Raw genomic sequence first — 21,856 nt, 5'->3', positions numbered from 1 at the left:
CAGAAAAGCAGAATAATTGAATGAGCTAAGCATTACAAAATGCTTTTACAAAGCACTTCTCCAAACGGTGTCAAAAAATAAGCAACAGAACAACAAAACCAATGTTCAACACAAGGATTTGCTCTTGTTTACTAGGGTGGAAGAAATTTAGAGCCTAGTGTTCTCCAGGAACACGGTACTTAATGAAACTTTAGCTGTAATTGATTTGAAGAAATTCAAGTTTCTAACCTCAATTTGTCTATAGTCACAGATGGCTTTAATTGGGATGGATGTTTTGAGTATACAGTCAGGGTTCCTTGGCTTCAGCTGAATTATTGCCTTTGCTCTCCCCACAAGGCCTGCTACTGTGCTCTTATACTGCAAGAGTTGTTCTTTTTCTTCCTAAAACAGTTCAGAAAAGAACATGTCATAAGAGATGGCCAGAATACAGTGCTGCTTCTTTGATCCTGTTAAGCTTTTCTTTTCCTGACTTATTTTACTGTGTTCCTTAAAAGTAACACATTTTACAAGAACAAAGTATCTTTCTGAAGTCACTAGTTTCCCACAACGTCTGGTATTGTAAAGATAAAAAATAAATAAAACTGTATTTTAAGGGTATGAAAAACAGTCATTATACATGGGTACTTGCAATTATTTAATTATAAGTTCTAAAAAACAAATCTTCTTTTTGTATTCCTTCACTTTACCGGAATAATTTTAACACACGTATTTTATATATCCAACTATAATCTACACGTTTCTTGTTTAATTGTAACTCACATTAATAGGATCCTTGAATTCTTACCATAGACTCCTGAACAAGGTCTTCCAGCCTATGAAGGCTGCTCGATCTATCACAACTGTATTTTCTGTATATGGTATCTTTCAGATTCTTTAAATATTCCATGGCTTCTTTGGCATCACTGAAAAACTAGGATGAGATAAATATCCAGGTTATTTTTAAACAACCTAAAAAGTATACAAACAGCTACACTATGAAGTTTTCTTTAAGTGCTGCCTTTTTAAAAATAATCTTTTTTAGTAGCTTGAGGTGACCACTGTACCACACAACACTATTCGTGATTTCATGTCTAAATGTACCGTTCAAGAAGGCACATGTTGGAACACCCGCTATTCTTGGTACTATCTACATGCAAAATTACTTCAGCAGTTATTGAACTTTAGTTAATTACTGTTCCTGCAATGGAAAAATTTTCTGAAGTGATTTTTGTTTCCCTTGGAATTACAATTACTTTCATATATAAAGAACAGACAAAGCCTACAAACTGTAGCAAACTAGCTGCAAACTTCAGCAAGCACACTGGAGCAAACTTTTTGTGCAGGAGAGGAAGTGAGCTGTCACACTTGGCAGCTCTGCATGGGCATCTGCACCTCCAAGCTAGGGCCCTGGTTAAGCACGATTGGGAAGGGAAATGTCCTGTGATAATCCTACCCCATTCTGTGCCTGAAACCTCATTTCTCAAATCCAGGATTCCCATTTCTTCCCCCTACCACTAGAAGCCCAAATTGCTCAACTTTGTCTTCTCCAGTTTCCATTTCCTAACTTTGGGCTCTCACCCTTCTCAGTCCAGAGGCTCATCCCAACATCACCCCCCTTCCTCTTCAACCACCCAACCCAAAAGACACTAAGTAGTAATCTTTATAATTTAAATATAAAAAAGGAGTAATTTTTTTTTTAAAAACAAAAACTCTTAAATCTTTGATCCTCATGCATATAACTGAGAAACCCTTAAAACTTTGATCCTCATGCATGTGACTGAGTACAAATACTTCATCATTTGCTGAGTGTGTAAATGGGTGATAATCAGAAAGGTGTTTTGTTGGACGTGTCTGCTGTCAGGGTGTCCTCTGCTCCGTTTATTAATGCGGTACATTCCATTTCTATTTGGACAGTCCTGGAACAAACACCTAGAATATGTTCTGAGTTGGCCATCATTAACCACCCTCCACTCTATATCATCTGCAAAAGCTGTATTGACAGCAGTTGTGTATGACAGGAGAAAACACAGCTTCCTTCTCAGAGTCTCTACTTGCAGCTGTGGCACTCTGAAAAAACATCAGGCTGGATTTTCATCTGCTGTGAACTGACATAACTGTAGTGAAGATAGTGCAGGTGTGGTAACACTGTGGGAGCATGGCTCATCATCTAATGACTGCACATGACAGATGTCAATTCTACAACTACTGTGAGACAGCAACTAGCACTTTCAGTGGAACTTTTTTTACTACGGTCCTAACTTAAAACATTTCACATTCTTACCTCAAAATATGCAGCATTTTCTCTCAAATGTTGTTCAACACAGTGACAGAGCTGAAGAATCCAGCTCCACTGTGTCTGCATTGCAGCTCTGTAGGCCTTTAAAGGAGACAAAGAGATTTTACAGAAGGAAATTAAAAGTGAAACGTGCATACATTTCCAGAATTTAGGAAACATAAAAGTAATGTAGCAAACACAATCATCTAAACTGACCTCCTCACCCAGGAAAAGCAAGGTGCAGCAAGGAAAATTCCAATTAGATGCGAGAAAAATCCTGTCACTACAGCATAGTCAAACATCAGAAAACTCACCCAGAGAAGCTGTGAAATTGCCACAGCCTCAGGCACGTTCAGCGAAACAAAGCCCTGACACTGCTTTAAGCAGTGTCTACATCTACATCTCCTGAGGTTCGCCCAGTCTAAGCTAGTCTGTGATTCTGTGGCTCTACTTACTCATTCAAAATAGCTGGATTCTTCCTTGGATACAAATCAGATATTAAAGTAACACTGAATGAACAATAAACACAATTAATCAGGACTCGCTGCAATGTATAATTTTGTGTAACAGCTGCACGGGAATTTAAACAACATGAGCCTACTCAGATGATGCCTGCATGGTACTGTCTGCATGGTGCTGCCACTAGAGATGCACTGCACGAGTGTTCACCAGCAGAGGGTACTCTTGACTTTGTCAATCAGCCAAAAGTCTCAATTTTTCAGTTCTGTATGATTCTCAGGGAATGCAAAAGAGTTTTTCCATTTGCTTCAATGAATTTCAAGCTGATGCATTAATGCATAGGTTCTTCTGTGTAAAAGGCATAAATTCCCTTTTTTTTTTTTCTTTTTAAATGTCCCAATATAGCATTACTGCAGACACCATAACCTGCAGAGTCATCTTCACTGCGATGTCCTGGTTTCATAATATGTATCTTTAATATATTCATATATCAAGTATATTACACTGATAAGAACCCACTAGAACAGCATATACCTTTAAAGAAAAGAGTTCTCCACATTACATAATGTCATTTATTATTCAAAGCAAATGTCATGAGAGAAGGAAGGAAGGGAGGAGTTTTCTTCATGTTTCCCATTTACACAGATATAAACTCACTGAGCTGAAGAACCATAAAAATCCATCCTCTCTGACTGCTTTTTCATTCTTATATAATAAAACAGCTTTTTGTTGTTTCCATTTTTACCACCCACTGTCTGTATTTACTCTTTTCTTGAAGATCTACAGGGAAAAGCTTTTTATATTCTCCTTTGCAAATTTGTTATGACCCCACAACAGCTACAACAAATTTTCTGTAAACCGTTTACCTATAATATAGGGCTTGATTCAAGCCTGAAGTAAATCACATCACCTGGTCAGATTTTTAACATCCAAACAAGTTTCATAATTCACTGACTAGTAAGTTATGAAACCAACCCTAAACCATAATAGGAACCCATACACAGAGTAAGTGACTAGCAAAGCTCTACCAAAACTTTCTTTCAATCCAACAGGAGAGAAACCACATAAGGACTGTTCTGTGCCCTCAGTTAGCCAGTGCAATTTGTATCAATAACTGCAGAAGCTGCATGCATGACCAGAAACACTTGTACAGACCGACTCTGGAAATTTTAATTTTAGACTTTAGGAGGATTTTATCTAAGCAATCCAATACGTAACCTAACTTTAAAGAATTGTTTTTACTTTTTGGAAACTGGAAGACAGATACAACAGAGATGCTGAAGAGGAAAAAAAAAGGCCCCATTATTCAGTCTGGTTGGTTAATTTCCTACGCACTTCCCTTCTTTCCCCCCGGAATCTAAGGTCTATTAAATCACAAAACTATTTTCTTGTGTGTGTGCTGTTTTTACTAACTTACCTCAATGGTTAGCCTGGCTGGGTGATTTTCAAGAAGCAATTGCTCAGCTATTTCTTGTACTGATTTAATAACAACTTCTTTCTGATCAAGTTCTCTCATTAATTCCTTTTTTCCAGACAAAAAAAAAAAAAAATAGAAATGTTTTTAGATATCTCTCAAATTCTTAAAGATGATTTAATTATTCCCTCTGGATTATACTAGCAATACATACTGCATGGTATTCCTTTTTTCTTGTTATATTGGGGTTTCTTTCACTCCAGTCATATGCAACCTCTTCCTCTTCTTTTTCATTCAGCCATATCAGCTCTCTAGTAGCACGAGACACAAAACTGTGAAGAGTATCTAGATGCCTTTCCTGATTTCTCGATGTGTTCTTTATTGAAAAGAAATAGAAGATTTACAAAAATCAGAATTTAAAGCTCATCCCATATCAAAGATGATGTACATTGAAAAGCTGAACATCAAAGAGCTATGACAAACTTACCAAGAGTTTTGAATACTGACTCTCCAGTTTGTGCAATTTTTCTGCATAACTGAGTTTAAGAGGGGCAGTCATTTGGATCTGTATTTGGTATACGAGGTCAAAAGACAACAAAAAGGTTAGATTCGTTAAACCATTAGGTCTCCTAATTTCATGATATGTCATGTAGAGATCAGAAGTAAAAGTAAGACTGTGAAACCCAAACACAATTCTAAAATTCAACATTAGTCTATGGGTCACCCAGTAAGAAAGTCACCAAAGGAATAAAGAATATGGTGCTGTACCTCACTGATTTTAGCTTCCTTAAGGCTGGATTCAAATTCCTCAATAGCTTTGTGGACATTTTTGTGATTTTCTAAATGGCTTTCAACACTTGGTAGATCTGAACCCCATTCTGCTCGATCAAGTTGCACCTTACAAACAAGAAGGAAAAATTAGCCATGATCTACAAGGAGTAAACATAATAATTAGAAGTGGACCGTTTCCGTAAAGATTGCTACCTGCATTTCTTCCACCCAACTCAATAGGTCCTGGACAAATTTCATGTTCACCTCTTCTTCGGTTAAATTCTGATCCACAAAAGCTGATTTCATAAGAGGTTTTCTGATTTGCATCAGCTTGAGTGTTTGCAGAGTCCCACTGTCTACTCCTGTCACATAGCTTTGAATTAACCGTGGTGGGATGCCTGGTGTGTAAGCGGGAGTGATGGTTGGTGTCAGTCTGGAAGTAAGACCTGATGAAAGGCCAGATGTCAAGCTGGAAGAAGTCAAAGTAGGTGTTAAACCTTGGGTTATTGCAGCATTTAATTCAGGGGTTAGGTTTGTTGTAAATCCTGAGTTTAAGCTTTCGGTTATTCCTGATATCATCAGCTTTGTCTGCTCTGTTGTCAGTGCATGCCCCTTGTTGTACACAGAAGAACATTCAGTCCGTATGGCCATCAGTTCATCACGAAGTTTTGCAACTCTGTTAAAATAAAGAAAAACAAATAAAAATAATTTCCACAAATGCTTATGATTAAGGTTTATCATGCTGAACTAAATGGCAATATGAATTCACATGACCTCTCACTTCAGTTGTACGTAAGTATTTACAAAATAAGCATTTATATCAGGAAGTATAGTGTATGTCAGCTTATACTTCTATAAATACAGATAACAGATGCAGAAATCAGGCAATGACCAGAAAATGAGCATGGTATGGGCACTAGCATGCACCATACACAATTCCAGGGAACAATCATCAAAGCAGAAATCTTACAAGATACTACATGTTGCAGCAGATCAAACACTTGCAGTTCACTGCCAAGGAGCTGTTATGTGCTTGATCTCACCCAGTCCAGGACAAATCCTGAAAAACTTTGGAGCTGCTTCTTCATAAAATTGAATTATGCCATTTAAATGCATCTTTCTGCTAAGACTGTACACACTGCCACATATAAGCTAACGTTACCCCACTTATTACCTGTTAAGACATCTACAGCTATCACCAGAAATCTTGCCTCCATTTTAAAACTCAAAGTTGGTGAATTATAAAAGCATTTTAGGTTCAATAAAACAAGCTAACGTCTTCACACTCAGATATCTAGTAAATATTAAACATTTAAGTCATGTTCTGGTGAATGACTTAATTTTCACAAAGCAGTACGAACAGCTCCTCTTGTCTTCAACAACCTTTGTGGGCAATGCACCCACCAGAATACCTGATAATCTCAATCTGTCACTGGGCACCCAAATAAAGAAGTTTATCCATAGACATAAAGATGTGAAAATGTGGTCCATAATGGGTACCCATATTTGGGACATTTCTTTCTTCGTATAAATACGTTGTAAAGTACCTTTGCACAAGCTGGTCTGCCTGATAGTATTTTCCATCAATAAGAATTTGGGCATCAATCACTTGCTGGCGGAGAAGGTTCTCGGATTCAAGAAGATACCCAGCTATCTCTGCTTCATGTTGGAATTGAAGCCCTGACTCTAGTCGTTTGGTGTCCTGAATAAATCAGAGAAAGCTATTAAGCCCCGCAGGTAAATAAAAGAGAAGTGAGCTGTAAGAAATTCTATTTTTTTTGTAAAAAGTTCTTCTGATCTTGAAACAATTGTGAAGCATTTTATCTAACTACCGACAAAAAAAAAAAAATCTAACAGAACTCACTCTAGGCAATTTTTGGGATTTTCTTTTAAGAAATGCTAAATTAAAAATAACAGTACAACAAAAATAAAAGTAGCAGCTCTTAAGTATGCACTCAAAAATCCTAAAGAATTTTTTTTTTTTTTTTAAGTAGCCATTCCACTGCAGTAAGTTCATGAACAGAGACAAGTAAAATCACCGACTGACTTACAGACTGCAAAGCGTTCCGGGCAAGTATTAGTTTGTCCTCACAGCTCCGGCTGTCCCGCTGAATTCTGTTTGCAATCTGCTGCAGCATTTCCAACCTAGGTGATGCCAGAGCATTTCAGAAAAATAAATAAGTATTAATGTTATTTATATTTACTAGACATGTTGCATGACTTTAAAAACAAACAAACAAGCATCTAACACAAAGCACAAATACAAATGCCAAGTTACCTGTTTCCTTCTAAGGTGCCATTACCAAAGCTTATGCAAGATTTAATCAGTGTGGGACCACAATTAACAGAAAGGAAATTCTCGTTAGAGTCAACGCTGGTTCGAGCACTAGTACTGTTGCTAAACAGTGAATCACTGCTATGATAGCTATAACTACTGCTATTCATTTTTACATCCAGAGCACAGCGCTTCTGGTTGTTTGCATTTGCTGAAAAATGAAAAGAAAAAGCTCCTACAAAATGTACAGCTTCTAGGGATGAAATTTCACTACTGGCTTTTGAAACACCTACCACTCCTCCTTTAAATAGGCTTCAGTATGCATATTCAAAAGCCAGCAATTAATATTCTGCCAGCTCTTCAAAGGATTTTACCTGGGGCTATGTATGCTACCTTGCTTTTGGCTTCCCTACCTTGCATTAAAGCTTTGCAAGTACAGACTAGGCAGCAACATTAGGGCGTCTCTAGGAAACAGACACGCCAAATATTTTATTTAAGTGTCACTAAATGTCTATAAGCCAAATAAGAATGTAAAGAAGTCTTTGCAGTGTTTCTCAGACTTTTCAACAAAAAGTTTCTACAAGGAGTGAAGTGAGAACTTCACATTCCACAGTACGCTACAAAACACCTCCAGGCTGGGCTGACTCCTTTTCCTCCAAATGGAACTGCACAATAAAACTGGGGGAATATCATGGTTAATCAGCTCGTAACAATTTAATTTGAGACACCTGTACACCATCCAACCCACCATCATTACTCCACTGTCCAAGTATGCATGTTTACTAACTGCCCTGTCCCACAAATCTGTCCTCCTGCAAATTTCCCTTCAACTTCTTCCACATTCAGAGCTAATTGCTGCTTGCTGTTTTGACCGCAAAACAAGTAAGAAAAATCTGATCGCTGCCCTTAAGTTTACGCTTTAACTCAGAATTTGGGTTAGGGGTGATTTTTTCAGTATTTCACCCCCTGCTTTTCCTGAAAACCACACCCACACCATAAGATGACTGTGTTTACGCAGAAGAGCACAGCAAAGGCACAAGACACACCCCTGCAGTAATTCCAAACTCTGCTAGTTTTGCAAACTAGAGCTCAGTTTGGCACTCTCCTCACTGACATCATATTAATTTTGATCCCATACACCAATCCGGCCACACGATGTCTATCTGTGTTGATACTTTCAGATGTATTCACCAAACTTGCAGACAAAATTTTAGTACTTGCCAAATTTCAATATTATCTGAGGTCACATTTTTACCACAACCAAATCCCACCCCAGGAGCTGTATCAACACCTCATATTAGTGAGATGCACTAGTAACCAACACAACAAACATGGATCGAGTTCTTATGTCCAGATTAATCGACAATTTTAACTTGATCACTAAGCAGAATCACTTAACTTTTCTCTCTCATTTTGCAGTGACCACCACACGTAGTGACCATCACCATATGATCTGTCATTTTAAGTGTGTTTACCAATTCTGAAATATGGGAAGGAGTTTATGTTTACTTGTCTTTACCTGTGCTCAGTCAATCTGAATAAAAAAGGAATAAACTAATGTCATTTATACACATTCTCAACAAAGATAATCCAGCTTTCTGCAAATATGAATAGAATTCCTTTTGGTGAAGGCAGGCACTAACTTTGCTTTTGGCAGGTCAGGACAGATTAACCTACAAGATCTAGCAGGCTGTATTTCTGCCGCTGCTTCCCAGTGTTCTGCTCTGCACAGTGGGGACAACTTTGTATTCCTCTATAGGAACTTCTTTCGCAGCAGGATGCTGTGAATCAATACCTCCTACTGCATCTGCCATTTCAGTCATGCTCTTGCTTTTGTAAGCATGACACGCATTTAATCAACTATGACGGTCTTTGGGACCTTCTCTTGCTCAAATCTGTCTTTCTGAGACCTCTTCTGAGGTCTGGATTCTTCACACCTAATTTCAGGTACCTAAACCAGAGAGAATGATCACCCTATTGTCACCAGAACGTCAGTGCCAGGATTTTCTAGAAACTGATTCAGATCTTAGGTGTCTTCTTTGGATGCTTAAAGTTAAGCAGAATGAATCCAGACCCAGGCATCTATATCCACCTGCAGATAGAAGCCTAAAGAATCATTGTACTTAGAGTTAAATAAAAGGGTTTTTTTTAATTAATGAATGGATAGCACTTGCGTCTGCCACAGAACTCAAAAGAGGTACCATTAAAAAGCACAAATGCTCTAAGACTGCACCAAGATTTTAAACATGCTCAGTATGTTACTAGTAATGTACAAAACAGTGTCACACATTCTACTACCATGGAAGACTACTATGCACTTTATGCATCTAAATGCTCTGTGTGCTCTCGAGTACCACCAGCTTTCAAACAACCTCAGAACAGGATGTTAGCCCACAATGCCGTGCACCAAGTGAAATATACATTTCATGTAAAGGATAAGGATGTTGCTTATATGAATCAAGTCCAAATGAGACAGCGAAGTGATATGAACTTAGCTCTGACTAACTGTACAAAGAAGGTGGTTATATTTGTGTTTAAGTGCTTTGATGATCTGAGGCACAGATACATCATCGTGACCTTCCGAGACCACCAAAGTTACTTCCATCTGGACCTGCTTCTATGAAGTAGGTAAAGAACTTCAGGCCTTGAACAAAGGCAGAATTACTTGATCTAGAAAAACAATGTGGACGTTGTCATGGAAGACGACATTTACAATTTTCAATATGGATTAAAACAACAGAAAATACATTAACTAAGCCTGTCAAACATTCACTAGCGTACCTCTCCACTTCAGGCCGAAGGATCTTCTCTCTTTCCAGCATGGCAATAATAAGCTTTCCCCATTCTTTTTCTATATCATTTGGATGATAGCCTTGAGGAAGTTTGATGCGTCCGAATTCTATCCAGACCTTAACAATTCATATGTATTTGTTATTTTAAGCCACAGACAGGGAACTTCTATACATTTCAATGCATGTTAAAACTTACCTCTAGCAGTTTATATAGACGTTTAATTTTTGATTTATCTGTCTCCTTTGGTGGAATTTCTGTTTCTTTAAACTGTAAATACTGATTATAAAGTGCCTACAGAAACATAAAAACCATCATCAACTTTTACTTACAGTGAATATAACCTTACTCTCTAAACCCCCTCAATATTCTTCATAAGCTTATGTTCTTATACTGTTCTACTTGAGTTCTACAAAAAACGATCAGTGACAAGCTACAGATTTGCTTTTGATTGTTCATATGTCAGTAATAATGTATTTATTGTACTTTGAAAAGGTTAAGAGGTACTTCTGTTCTACAGTTCATTTGTATAAATCAACAAGCACTTCATTTGTTCAAGCATGCTTTGCGTCAGTAAGATAAAAGTGTCATTCCAACAAGGAGTTTAAGACGGCACACCTCACCTTCAATTCCACAGGATTGTTGGGAAATGTTCTGTCAGACATTATCGTGACATGGTGTCTGATCCACTGCATGAGGTAGTTCACCATATTCTGATATTCAACCCATTTGACTTCAACATCCTACCAAAGCACAACCCAGATTACAGATCAGAAGAAAATCATCTGAGAGCTCACTTTTGCCTTATCTTTGAAGTCTGAGGTCTTCACACACATAGAAAAGAGATTTCTAAACCCTGCAATTCTGAAACAATATTTACTTGCTCATTACAGCTCACTTAAAGCTTCCAAATATATAATTTCACTCTTCAGTTTTGGTCTCAAATAATTGCACTGAAAACACAAGATTTTCTAGTTTAATAAATTTCAAATTGGTAAGAATCACAGAGGCACAATTTATAGGTCCATGACTGAAAAGAACGAACTTTGACTCTATCTTTCTCCAACTTCAGGTATATGGTTTATAGTTAAGCTCTTTGCATGAATATTTTCATGTCCAGAACATGAAATAGCTGCTAAGCCTCTAAAATCTCAACCTAGAAAAGCGTGTCAAAAGAAAAGTGTGACAGCAGTCCCATGGAAGATCCAGCTAACGTTCTGGAGCTGAAATCAAGAAGCTTACACACTGTACAAGTATTTTTCTCCTACTCACATTTGCACCGATGCCTTCACCACCTTCAGGTACTTTGGGAAATGCATCATAAAGTGATGACACATAAGTTATTACTGACTTCTCATCAGGTGAGGAAACATCAACATCTAAAAGAGCAAGACAGAACAGCGCTTTATCACGTAGTTGTAAGAATGCCCACAAATATGCTACAACCTGCAGGCAGACTGGGTTTTATTTTAATGTTAGGGTTTTTGCAACAAAGCCCTTTGCAGCTACCTTACCTTCGGGGTCCAGAAGTCTGGCAACACCAAGTTTTTCTGCTACAAAAAAAGCATGTTCTAAATTTGCAAGGTTGCTTTGAACAGCAACGGTATTCATGTCTATCAGGTCCGGCCTGTCAAATAAAAAGGGTAACACTTGATTACAACTCTTTACCAGTTTTAAATCACTGCTGTATTAGTAAATCAAACCAAGAGCACAGATGGATACAGCAACAGAGCCTTCATTAAAATAGGATTTCATTAAAATCATGTGAACAAGCTGAGGTCAGTGCTAAGTGATAAACACAAGCAGCAGGTAACTACAACACTGTCAATTCTTTATCTACAGGCTTAAGTTTCCAGCCATCCCTTATATACATCTCTATTTTCTTACGCATATTTATTCACATGCATTGCCATTGTGTTATCACACCTTGTCCTTTCCACTGCCCTGGAGAAGGTTAAACTCACTTTTCTCTTAGGACTCATTTACATGAGGAAGTTCAGTTCTACTGCCTTTACAAGTTTTTCGTCATTCTGCATCAAACTCTTCAGCGCATGTCAGAACCCATACAGAAACAAGTTCAGTCACAAAAAAAATCACTTTAACCTGGAAGACAAGTATTCTTACTGGGCTTTAAAAAGTGTCTTGTTCAAACTGCACTGAAGCCCTGCTTTCAGATAAACATTGCTGTCAGTTGTCTTGCAGAAAACCCTCAGCCCCATGCACTTAGACCCTCACCCTGCTAAACTCCACTGCCAGCCATAACACTCGTTTGAATGGAATACTCATCTTAAGCAACACATTATTAAGGTCCATAAGTATTATCCTGTACCAACACCACTACTTTAGTGTTTTAAATTAATATAAAACTTCAAAATTAATATTGTCCTTTAGGTTTGCTATGTGGTGCTTGGCTTTTAGATCTTGTGATTCTCGGGGCAGAGTGTGTTACTCTTTGCCTCTTTCGGGACCGGGAATCCTCTTAGCCATAACAACTAAAAGGAAGAAGGGATTTTCAAAGATGCTGAGCAAAAACTCATCCCATTGAAGCCAACTAGAGTCACAAGGGTCTGAAACCTTTGCTACTGAAATCCTACACTACTGAAAACCAGACCCACACTGAAAAAAAAACCTAGAACAAAACCCCAAAAGAAAAAAAATTACATATAAGCTTTAGTGAACAATTCAGTCCTTAAATTTTCTTCTTTTTGTCTCCAGAGAAACTATTTCCTTAGTTTTACCTAGCAGAAGCTTTAAATAATTGCAACAGAGGAATAAAACTGTTAACTATCACATTGCTCAAAACGAATTATAACATTTCATTTGGCAACACCCCAAATTCCCTCGATCACAAAATGGTATTAACCTTGGGAAACTCAATACAAGCTTGTCTTTGAATTAACTACAAGGGCACTGTAAATAAAAATGTATTTCTTTTCAGCCATTCGGAATCACTGTGCTCTTTAGAAGACAAGTCTACAAGACAGATAATACTGCACCTATTATTTCCTGAAAGAACACTTAATTAATAATAAAACTTAAGCAGTATAGAAAGAAACATAATCCTCCTAAACCAGCGGGACCCTCCATTTCCAATATGCTTAGTGGGAGCACGATCAAGCTTATGCCATTCTTCTCTGAATTTCAGTGCAATGAAAACAATGCAATGAAACCAATATAATCCGTTGCTCTTAACAGCACATAAAATCCATGAAAAATAAAAGACAATACTAGAAAAGGAAACAGAGTGCTCCAGTCTCCTATTTCAGCCACAATAATTCAATGGTATGAATAATAAATAAGACTGCTTTCACAGCACAGTTTTGACAAGAGAAGCAGGATTCTGTAAGAGTACACTGTTGATTTGGTTATTTTTTTCACCTGCCTTCTTTACATTTGTTTCACACTTGATAAAAATGGCGCAAGAATCACTTAGGCTGCCTGTTCGATTGCCAACTCCCAGAACAAGAAAGGACAAGTTGTTGTAAAAGCCTTGACTATTCCCAGAAAACAAGCTGCAAGCTGCAGAGACACTGACACAATAAGCTCCTTAGAATAAAGCTTTCATTTAGATGAAGAAGAGGTAAAGTTTTTCTCACCATGACACAGGTAAAAACCAATAAAAACAACTACTCTTGCATAATGCATCGTTTTACATCAGTGCTGTGGCTTCACCCCGCGGCTGAAGAAGATGCCCCTCTGTGAGATGCCTCCCCCACTGTTAAACACTTTCCCATCCCTGCAACTCCTACCAGCACAGGGTTATTCCAGTTCCCCTTTAAGAATAAGGGAAATTTGCAATGAACGCTGCTGTTTTCAGTTAATTATACACTTATCACATAGCATACCAACCTAGATTAACTAGTCTATGTTTATCTAAAGTCTTGATCTACCAGAAAATACTACAGAAGATAGCATTTGTCTCTGTCTTGATAGTGCTTGCCTTTGGTTTTTCTGAAGCAGACAGAAGGCTCAACAGCTGACCGAGAATAAGCCCTGATGGCTTATAAAGAAGAAAAGACAGGTATTATGACTTGAATGCAAAAGCACCTGGTCCTGGCCATGGGAAGTGCACACCGCTGGGGGCTTGGGGCCTCCACCCTCCACAGGCCACCCCTTCCCCTTCTCGAACAGTAGAGGGATGTGTTGCAAAGCCACAGGAAAAGGAGCCTACACCTCCCACAGCTCAGTAAAAGACTTTTAACCCCAGAAAAGAGCATCCAAAAGACACGGCTCAGGAAATCACTAATTGCCACATTGTTCCTTTTGTCTAAGGGTGTTTTCTCACGATTTTAAATGAAAATAAAAGTAGTTTTTATCTGCTGTAAGCTTGCAGACATACCTGTCCAATAACTGGGTACATGGGAATTTGCGTTTAAGCATGCGCATGCCGATTTCAGTGCTGTGATCACTGATCACCATCGTTCTCTGAGGAATCAAGGGAATCCGGTGTTACTGAGCACAGATTGTGCACAGTGACTGTTGTGGGGCTGTATTATAAAGGCTCACAAATATTTTCCACTATCTTTAGTGTTACGTTTCTCCTTTGAATTCTGGAATACTAATAACTGCTTAAATTGCAGTTGTGATCAGTATCTTTCTAATATGGATTTATTTAGTTGTCTTAATTTAAGTAAACACTGGATTTAAAAGCATCATCTATCATAGCAAACATTTTAATTTTTAAGGCTAAAGAGAAAATACGTAAGTTTTGTAGAAGCTATTTGTCATGTATTATAAATATATTTTATATCTATTTGCACAGTACTATTAAGTGGTTTTATACATAGTCAAGAACAAATTAAATTAAATGCACTTTAAGTAAGACGATGACTCTACCTTCTCTCATGAGACTGTGAGTCATCTTATGGCAGATTTTTCAGCGGGCTGGGCCCTTGCCATCAAAACACACACATAAACATCCCAAACACCAGCCGAGTTGGAACATTCCATGCAAAGGAGATGCTTCTGCTGCAGCCGCACCTAAGTCGAGGGTGTTGGCTTCTACGTTGCCAGTCATTAATCATTTCATTTATAAAAAGATTGGTGCCTGCCATTCAGGATCTTCGTGTAGGTGTTAGAAATTAGACACAATTTGTATCAGAAGAGAGGAAAAAAAAGGTGTGATTAATGCCACTTCAATTAGGAAGCTGACAAAATTGTGATCAATTCAAGAAAACAAGTACCTAGCACCACAAAGACAAGCAAGTGAACAACATCTGCAGAAAGGCATAAAGAAATGAAGAGGTTTATAATGCAAGTTACACAGATCAAATGCAAGCTTTCTACTCTGCAAAGACTCCTTGAAATCAAAGAGTTGTACATAATAAAGTTAGGCACATGTAGATTTTCCCATAGCCAGAACCTAATACCTAGTAAAACAGTTCAAGATCCAAACTAGCAGCTACAATATTTGCCTGTTAAAACAAAAGGTTAGATCTGAAGGGAATTTGATATTTCCAAGTGGAAAAAGATATTTAACTGAACTTTTATTTTCCCAGTCAATGATGAAGAAACCACAACCTTCTCTCCACTGTTCCGTGATGACAGTGGCCCAAGTTACAGCAATGTTTAACTTTATTAAAACATATATAAATCAGAATAATATTCCACATGAAAACACTGTTAACAGGTTCAGGAGGTTAACTGACAAAGCCTGAAGCTATTTACATGAACCATCTAAGCTGTTTAATCTGCACAACTTTGTTTCAGTCAAAACTCTGGAGGCTGCCTGAGTAACACCTGACATTAAAAGGATGTTTCTTTCTTGGCTTATATTCAGCAGAAATATTAATATAGTGAGTTTCAAGCAGAACTCTCAGAGAAAACATGACTGAAGATGCAGAGCGAAGTGTACACGTCGCTATAGTCCAGTTAGCTTTTCCACTGCTGTAATTAGAAAATGCCTATAAAAATGAAACAAATTCTTTGCTTCATTGTTCACAGACAATTGAAAAGGACGGGTGCCAGAAAGACTCATGCATTTTTCAGGGATGGGAGGACTACTGAAAAAAAAAATTAAAGACCGTGCCAGAATACACAGTCTTAAAATAAATTTTTAAAAAAGACAAGAATAGAGAGACTTCTCAAACAGATAGGATTCAACACATATTTCAGAGCAGAGCTCAAGAAATATATTAACACCTGTTCTAGAGATTTTGGTTAATAGCAGAAAGATTGCGAAGAACGGAATCAGAAAATAGGAAACGTCCATGTAAAACAGAAATGTTAACTCTCTCTCTTCTAACACAGATCTCCCGTTACTTTCCCAGGAACTCTACAAATTAGATGATGAAGCAAAATCTATTTATTATTTAACCTACTATATAGTAATGCCTACCATTTAACCTATGCCTTAACAGAGTTTCAAAAGCACTAAAAAATATTTACACCAGCTTACATGCAGAGTCAGTATTTGGGAACTTATTAAAGAATTTGTCTCCACGTCAGGTGCAAATCTAAGTCTTGTTCAAAAGAGCATGCCAAACAGCCTGCTTCGGAAAGACTGGGGCACCAACACAATGGGAACGACTCCTGGACTTCAGCTAACACGTACTGCTCTTGTGGGCGTTTCTATTGATGCCCAGGGTCTGCAGATGCAGTGCTCTCTACATTGCCATGACCATGAGATCTAGTTATAGTGTTGGAGGTACCCTTTGCTAATGCATATGCCTATCACAGTTATTTTCCTGATCTTTTTCCCATGGTCACACGGGAGCTTCAATATAAAGGATGCCACGTCTTAGGGGAAAAAAGGCGATATAGGACTAGCTGGTTCAGTAACCCCGTTTCAGAGACCTTGGAAACCAAAGTTTTAGGGAGCAGAGTAATTCAAATTTCCTTCCACATAATCTGATCACTTACAGAGAAGGAAGAGGAGAGTTTCTGCTCAAAAATAGCAAGCAGGTATGACTTCGTGGCATTAAGGAGGAACAGATGCCCTCCATCATCAGAATCAAGGACCACAATATGGACACACAGCACAAGGTTCTCCAGCAGGTTCCTTCATGTCAAAAACCCCATGCTGAGGAGAGGAGGCACAATGTTAGAATCATAGAATCGTTAAGGTTGGAAAAGACCTTTAAGATCATCCAGTCCAACCATTAACCTAACACTGCCAAGTTCACCACTAAACCATGTCCTCAAGCACCACGTCTACCCGTCTTTTAAATACCTCCAGGGATGGAGACTCAACCACTTCCCTGGGCAGCCTGGTCCAGTGCCTGACTACCCTTTCGGTGAAGAAGTTTTTCCTAATATCCAACCTAAACTTCCCCTGGCGCAGCTTGAGGCCGTTTCCTCTCGCCCTATCGCTTGTTACTTGGGAGAAGAGACCGACCCCCACCTCGCTACAACCTCCTTTCAGGTAGCTGGAGAGAGCAGTAAGGTCTCCCCTCAGCCTCCTCTTCTCCAAACTAAACAACCCCAGTTCCCTCAGCTGCTACTCATCAGACTTGTGCTCTAGACCCTTCACCAGCTTCATTGCCCTTCTTTGGACACACTCCAGCACCTCGATGTCCTTCTTGTAGTGAGGGGCCCAAAACTGAACACAGTACTCGAGGTGCAGCCTCACCAGTGCCGAGTACAGGGGCACTATCACCTCCCTGGTCCTGCTGGCCACACTATTCCTGATACAGGCCAGGATGCCATTGGCCCTCTTGGCCACCTGAGCACACTGCTGGCTCATGTTCAGGCAGCTGTCCACCAACACCCCCAGGTCCTTTTCAGCCAGGCAGCTCTCCAGCCACTCCTCCCCCAGCCTGTAGCATTGCATGGGGTTGTTGTGACCCAAGTGCAGGACCCAGCACTTAGCCTTGAATCTCATGAATCTCATACAGTTGGCCCTGGCCCAATGATCCAGCCTGTCCAGGTCTCTCTGCAGGGCCTTCCTACCCTGCAGCAGATCAACACTTCCACCCAGCTTGGTGTCATCTGCAAACTTACTGAGGGTGCACTCAATCCCCTCCTCCAGATCATCAGTGAAGATATTGAACAGGACCGGCCCCAACACTGAGCCCTGGGGAACACCACTCGCGACCGACCGCCAACTGGATTTGACTCCATTCACCACCACTCTCTGGGCTCAGCCGTCCAGCCAGATTTTAACCCAGTGCAGAGTGCACTCATCCAAGCCGTGAGCAGCCAGCTTCTCCAGGAGAATGCTGTGGGAGACAGTGTCAAAGGCCTTCCTAAAGTCCAAGTAGACAACATCCACAGCTTTGCCTTCATCCACTAAGCGGGTCACCTTGTCATAGAAGGAGACCAGGTTAGTGAGGCAGGACCTCCCTTTCATAAACCCATGCCGGCTGGGCCTGACCCCCCCGGTTGTCCCACATAATGGCACTCAAGATGATCTGCTCCATGACCTTCCCCAGCACCGAGGTCAGGCTGACAGGCCTGTAGTACCCCGGATCCTCCTTCCGACCCTTCTTGTAGAGGGGCATCACGTTTGCTAACTTCCAGTCATCCGGGACCTCCCCGGTTGACCGGGACTGCTGATAAATGATGGAGAGTGGCTTGGCAAGCTCCTCTGCCAGCTCCCTCAGTATCCTCGGGTGGATCCCATCTGGCCCCATGGACTTGTGCGCATTCAGGTGGAGGAGCAGGTCGGTGACTGCCACCTCTTGGACAACTGGGGCTTCATTCTGCATCCTATCTCCATCTCCCAGCTCAGGGGCCTGAAAACCCCGAGGATGACCAGTGAGACTATTAAAGACTGAGGCAAAGAAGGCATTAAGTACCTCAGGCTTCTCCTCATCCTTCGTGGCAATGTTTCCCTCGGCATCCAGCAAAGGAGGGAGATTCTCCCTGGCCCTCCTTTTGTCGCTGATATATTTGTAAAAACATTTTTTGTTATCTTTAACGGCGGTGGCCAGTTTAAGTTCTAGCTGGGCCTTCGCCTTTCTAATCTTCTCCCTGCATAACCTCACAACATCCTTGTAGTCCTCCTGAGTCGCCTGCCCCTTCTTCCAAAGGTGGTAAGCTCTCCTTTTTTTCCTGAGTTCCAGCCAAAGCTCTCTATTCAGCCGGTCTTCTCCCCCGCCTGCTCAACTTATGGCACATGGGGACGGCCTGCTCCTGTGCCTTTGAGACTTCCTTCTTGAATAGCATCCAGCCTTCCTGGACTCCTTTGCCCTTCAGGACTGCCTCCCAAGGGACTCTGTCAACCAAGCTCCTGAACAGGCCAAAGTCTGCCCTTCTAAAGTTCAGGGTAGCAGTTTTGCTGACCCCCTTCCTTACCTCTCCAAGAATTGAAAACTGTCATTTCATGGTCACTGAGCCCAAGACAGCCTCCGACCACCACATCACCCACCAGGCCTTCTCTCTTCATAAACAGCAGGTCCAGCGGGGCACCTCCCCTGGTTGGCTTGCTTACCAGCTGTGTCAGGCAGTTATCTCCCACACACTCCAGGAACCTCTGAGACTGTTTCCTCTCTGCTGTGTTGTATTTCCAGTAGATATCTGGTAAGTTGAAGTCTCCCATGAGAACAAGGGCTAGAGATTGTGAGACTTCAGCCAACCGCTTGTAGAATACTTCACTTGTTTCCTCATCCTGGTTGGGTGGTCTATAACAGACTCCCACTGCCTTGTTAGCCTTCCCTCTGATCTCTACCCATAAGCACTCAACCTTATAATTACCTTTGTTGAGCTCTAGACAATCAAAACACTCTCTAACGTACAAGGCTACCCCACCACGTCTCCTTCCTTGCCTATCCCTTCTAAAGAGCTCATAGCCATCCATTGCAGCACTCCAGTTGCGTGAGTCATCCCACCATGTTTCCGTCTGCAACTGGCAAAAGTAAGTTTTGAACCAGATGTCCAGATGTCTGAACCAGGTGACCTTTTTTGCCTGAAGCTCCTTGGCACTCGTCCTTGGGCTCACGTGCCTGCTAGATGGATAGTTTTGCACACTACTCACAAACATTTGAGTAGAAAAGCTAGAAAAGTAAACATGAAAGATAAATCAGGGACCTAAGTGTGATGGAGTATCTAAACGAAGAACTGGCTGCAGCTGTCCTTCAGAGGATATAGTCAAAAGACAGGCAGGACTTTTAATCTATAGTTACGACACTATTAACTTGAGTCACCCAGAAAAGGTTTGCGTGGAATAATGTGCAGCCAGGTCTGATCATCAGTAATCAGCCTTGAGCATTCACAGGATATGTAACTGTGAACTGTAACTTTCATGGAGAATGGTTTTGGTTCTTTTTAGCAGATTCACTTGAACGTGACAAGAAAGAACAGAGAAAGATTTGAGAGCTTCCAGCTTTTATACTGCCCTGAGATCAAAAGATCTCTATTGCATGTATATAAGAATGAGGAACGCAGCGAGGGGTGAGATTCAGCTCCAGATCCAGACAGCTAAATTTCAGTGTATACATGCAAGTGTCTGTGTATATTTCATTATAGCCGGTGGAAATCTGGCCAACACATCCAGCGCAACCTATTCAGCAAGCTATCCAGAATCTAAGAATTACTTCAGAGCGAGACAAATCCACTGACCGTACTGAGTAGAAGTTTAGATAAGTGCAAAGCTGTCATGAAATGTGCTGCCTCACTGAACATGCATGTTTTGAGACTGACACTCACAGAAAAATAAAGCAATGCTGTACATTTTAAATGCAGAATTGCTTAACCAGCTCTCACAGACTTGATAACAATGATCACTGTAGATTTGCTTAGGACTTCTTGAAGACTTTCTCATTCAATTAATATGAAGCAAATTCAAAAAGGCTACCAAAATTTATACACCATAAGTAAGGAGACGCATGGTATGTCATATCTGGTAGCTCATCATTCAGCACTTGACTGGAAGTTTAAAGGTGAAAGCAGGTGAAAAGTAATCCATTAAATCCTTCTATCTTGGCCAACTGATACAGATTATTTGAAGTAAGTTACATAAATATTTTACTACATTTCATAAATATCTTTTGGAGGGGAAGATATGGAAAATATTTCATATAATGTCAAATGTGAGATTAAAATGACTGTTCAACCATAGACTTTACAAGAACATCTTCAACTAACACATGATACGGTGACACAAAAATTACCCCAATGCATCAAACCACTGGGTGAAGCTGAGCAGTGTCCTCACTGAAGTTAGGCAACATTTAAGGATTCAGGGACAATGCAAACAATTTTGTAATTGAAAACTGTCATTATACAAAAGTTTTATCCTTATAACTGTGATAAACGAAAAAGCATGCTGCTGAATACAGCTCTGCGTATTGTTTGTTCAAGTATGTGGCAAATTCTTTTCTCAAGCCCCACAGGTCCCCAGCCTCAATGACACACTGTGCTAATGTATTTCACATGATCATTATGACTTGTACACTCTTTCTGGTGGTGTTTTCTCTTGTGTTGGTATGACAGGAATGTCTGTACTATTCATGATTTTATGTGCCTCTATAGATTTCATTCAATGCCTCTCTAAAGATGAACAATCATGCCTTTTTATTCCCTCAAGAGCTGAAAACTTCTCATGTGATCTGGACTCTTCAGTCCTCCTTTGTGCATCTTTTTTATAATTTTTCATAGAAATTTTCAGATACAATGAGTAATTCTGAAAAAAATATTGCAAGTGACAGTGAGCTGGAAATACTGTAACAAGGGTACACTACTCACAGATACGTTTCTTGTCTATTCTTCAGACATCCCAACATGTTATATCAAGACTTCCAATAGAAAAAGAATGAGTGTTTCAGCTGCACTAAAAATAAGGGCACCTGAGGGCTTTTTTTCTTACCTTATTAATTTAGCCCCTAAGAAAATATACAGCTAATTCAGAGAACTCCTTCTATCGTGCACGTCCTTGATTTGGCGAGCACTGAGTTTAATAAACCTACTGATGCCTCCTGTCCCACCTTTGTTAGCACAGCAAAACTTTACCTGT

The 21,856-nt window shown here is 39.9% G+C and overlaps 1 protein-coding gene across 14 annotated transcripts in view; it reads right to left on the bottom strand.

Moving 5' to 3' along the window:
• The window catches only part of DST (dystonin), a 315,735-nt gene that overhangs the window by 140,722 nt on the left and 153,157 nt on the right, over positions 1-21,856 (bottom strand). For all 14 annotated transcript variants that reach the window (XM_087774769.1, XM_087774770.1, XM_087774782.1 and 11 more), the window contains 15 exons: positions 11,478-11,590; positions 11,236-11,342; positions 10,587-10,706; positions 10,162-10,257; positions 9,955-10,082; positions 6,950-7,043; positions 6,446-6,600; positions 5,112-5,574; positions 4,896-5,024; positions 4,615-4,692; positions 4,342-4,503; positions 4,131-4,235; positions 2,261-2,356; positions 785-910; positions 229-381 (listed from right to left, as the gene is read on the bottom strand). In XM_087774769.1, coding sequence (XP_087630895.1) covers positions 229-381; positions 785-910; positions 2,261-2,356; positions 4,131-4,235; positions 4,342-4,503; positions 4,615-4,692; positions 4,896-5,024; positions 5,112-5,574; positions 6,446-6,600; positions 6,950-7,043; positions 9,955-10,082; positions 10,162-10,257; positions 10,587-10,706; positions 11,236-11,342; positions 11,478-11,590 — 2,125 coding nt within the window. The remainder of the gene's footprint in view (positions 1-228; positions 382-784; positions 911-2,260; positions 2,357-4,130; positions 4,236-4,341; positions 4,504-4,614; positions 4,693-4,895; positions 5,025-5,111; positions 5,575-6,445; positions 6,601-6,949; positions 7,044-9,954; positions 10,083-10,161; positions 10,258-10,586; positions 10,707-11,235; positions 11,343-11,477; positions 11,591-21,856) is intronic.

Source organism: Nipponia nippon, unplaced genomic scaffold, assembly GCF_047370975.1.
Source record: "Nipponia nippon isolate SJK-2023a ecotype South Korea unplaced genomic scaffold, ASM4737097v1 scaffold_4, whole genome shotgun sequence".
NCBI lineage: Eukaryota > Metazoa > Chordata > Aves > Pelecaniformes > Threskiornithidae > Nipponia > Nipponia nippon.
Note: the sequence above shows the minus strand (reverse complement) of the source record. Positions and strands in the feature narration are given on the sequence as shown.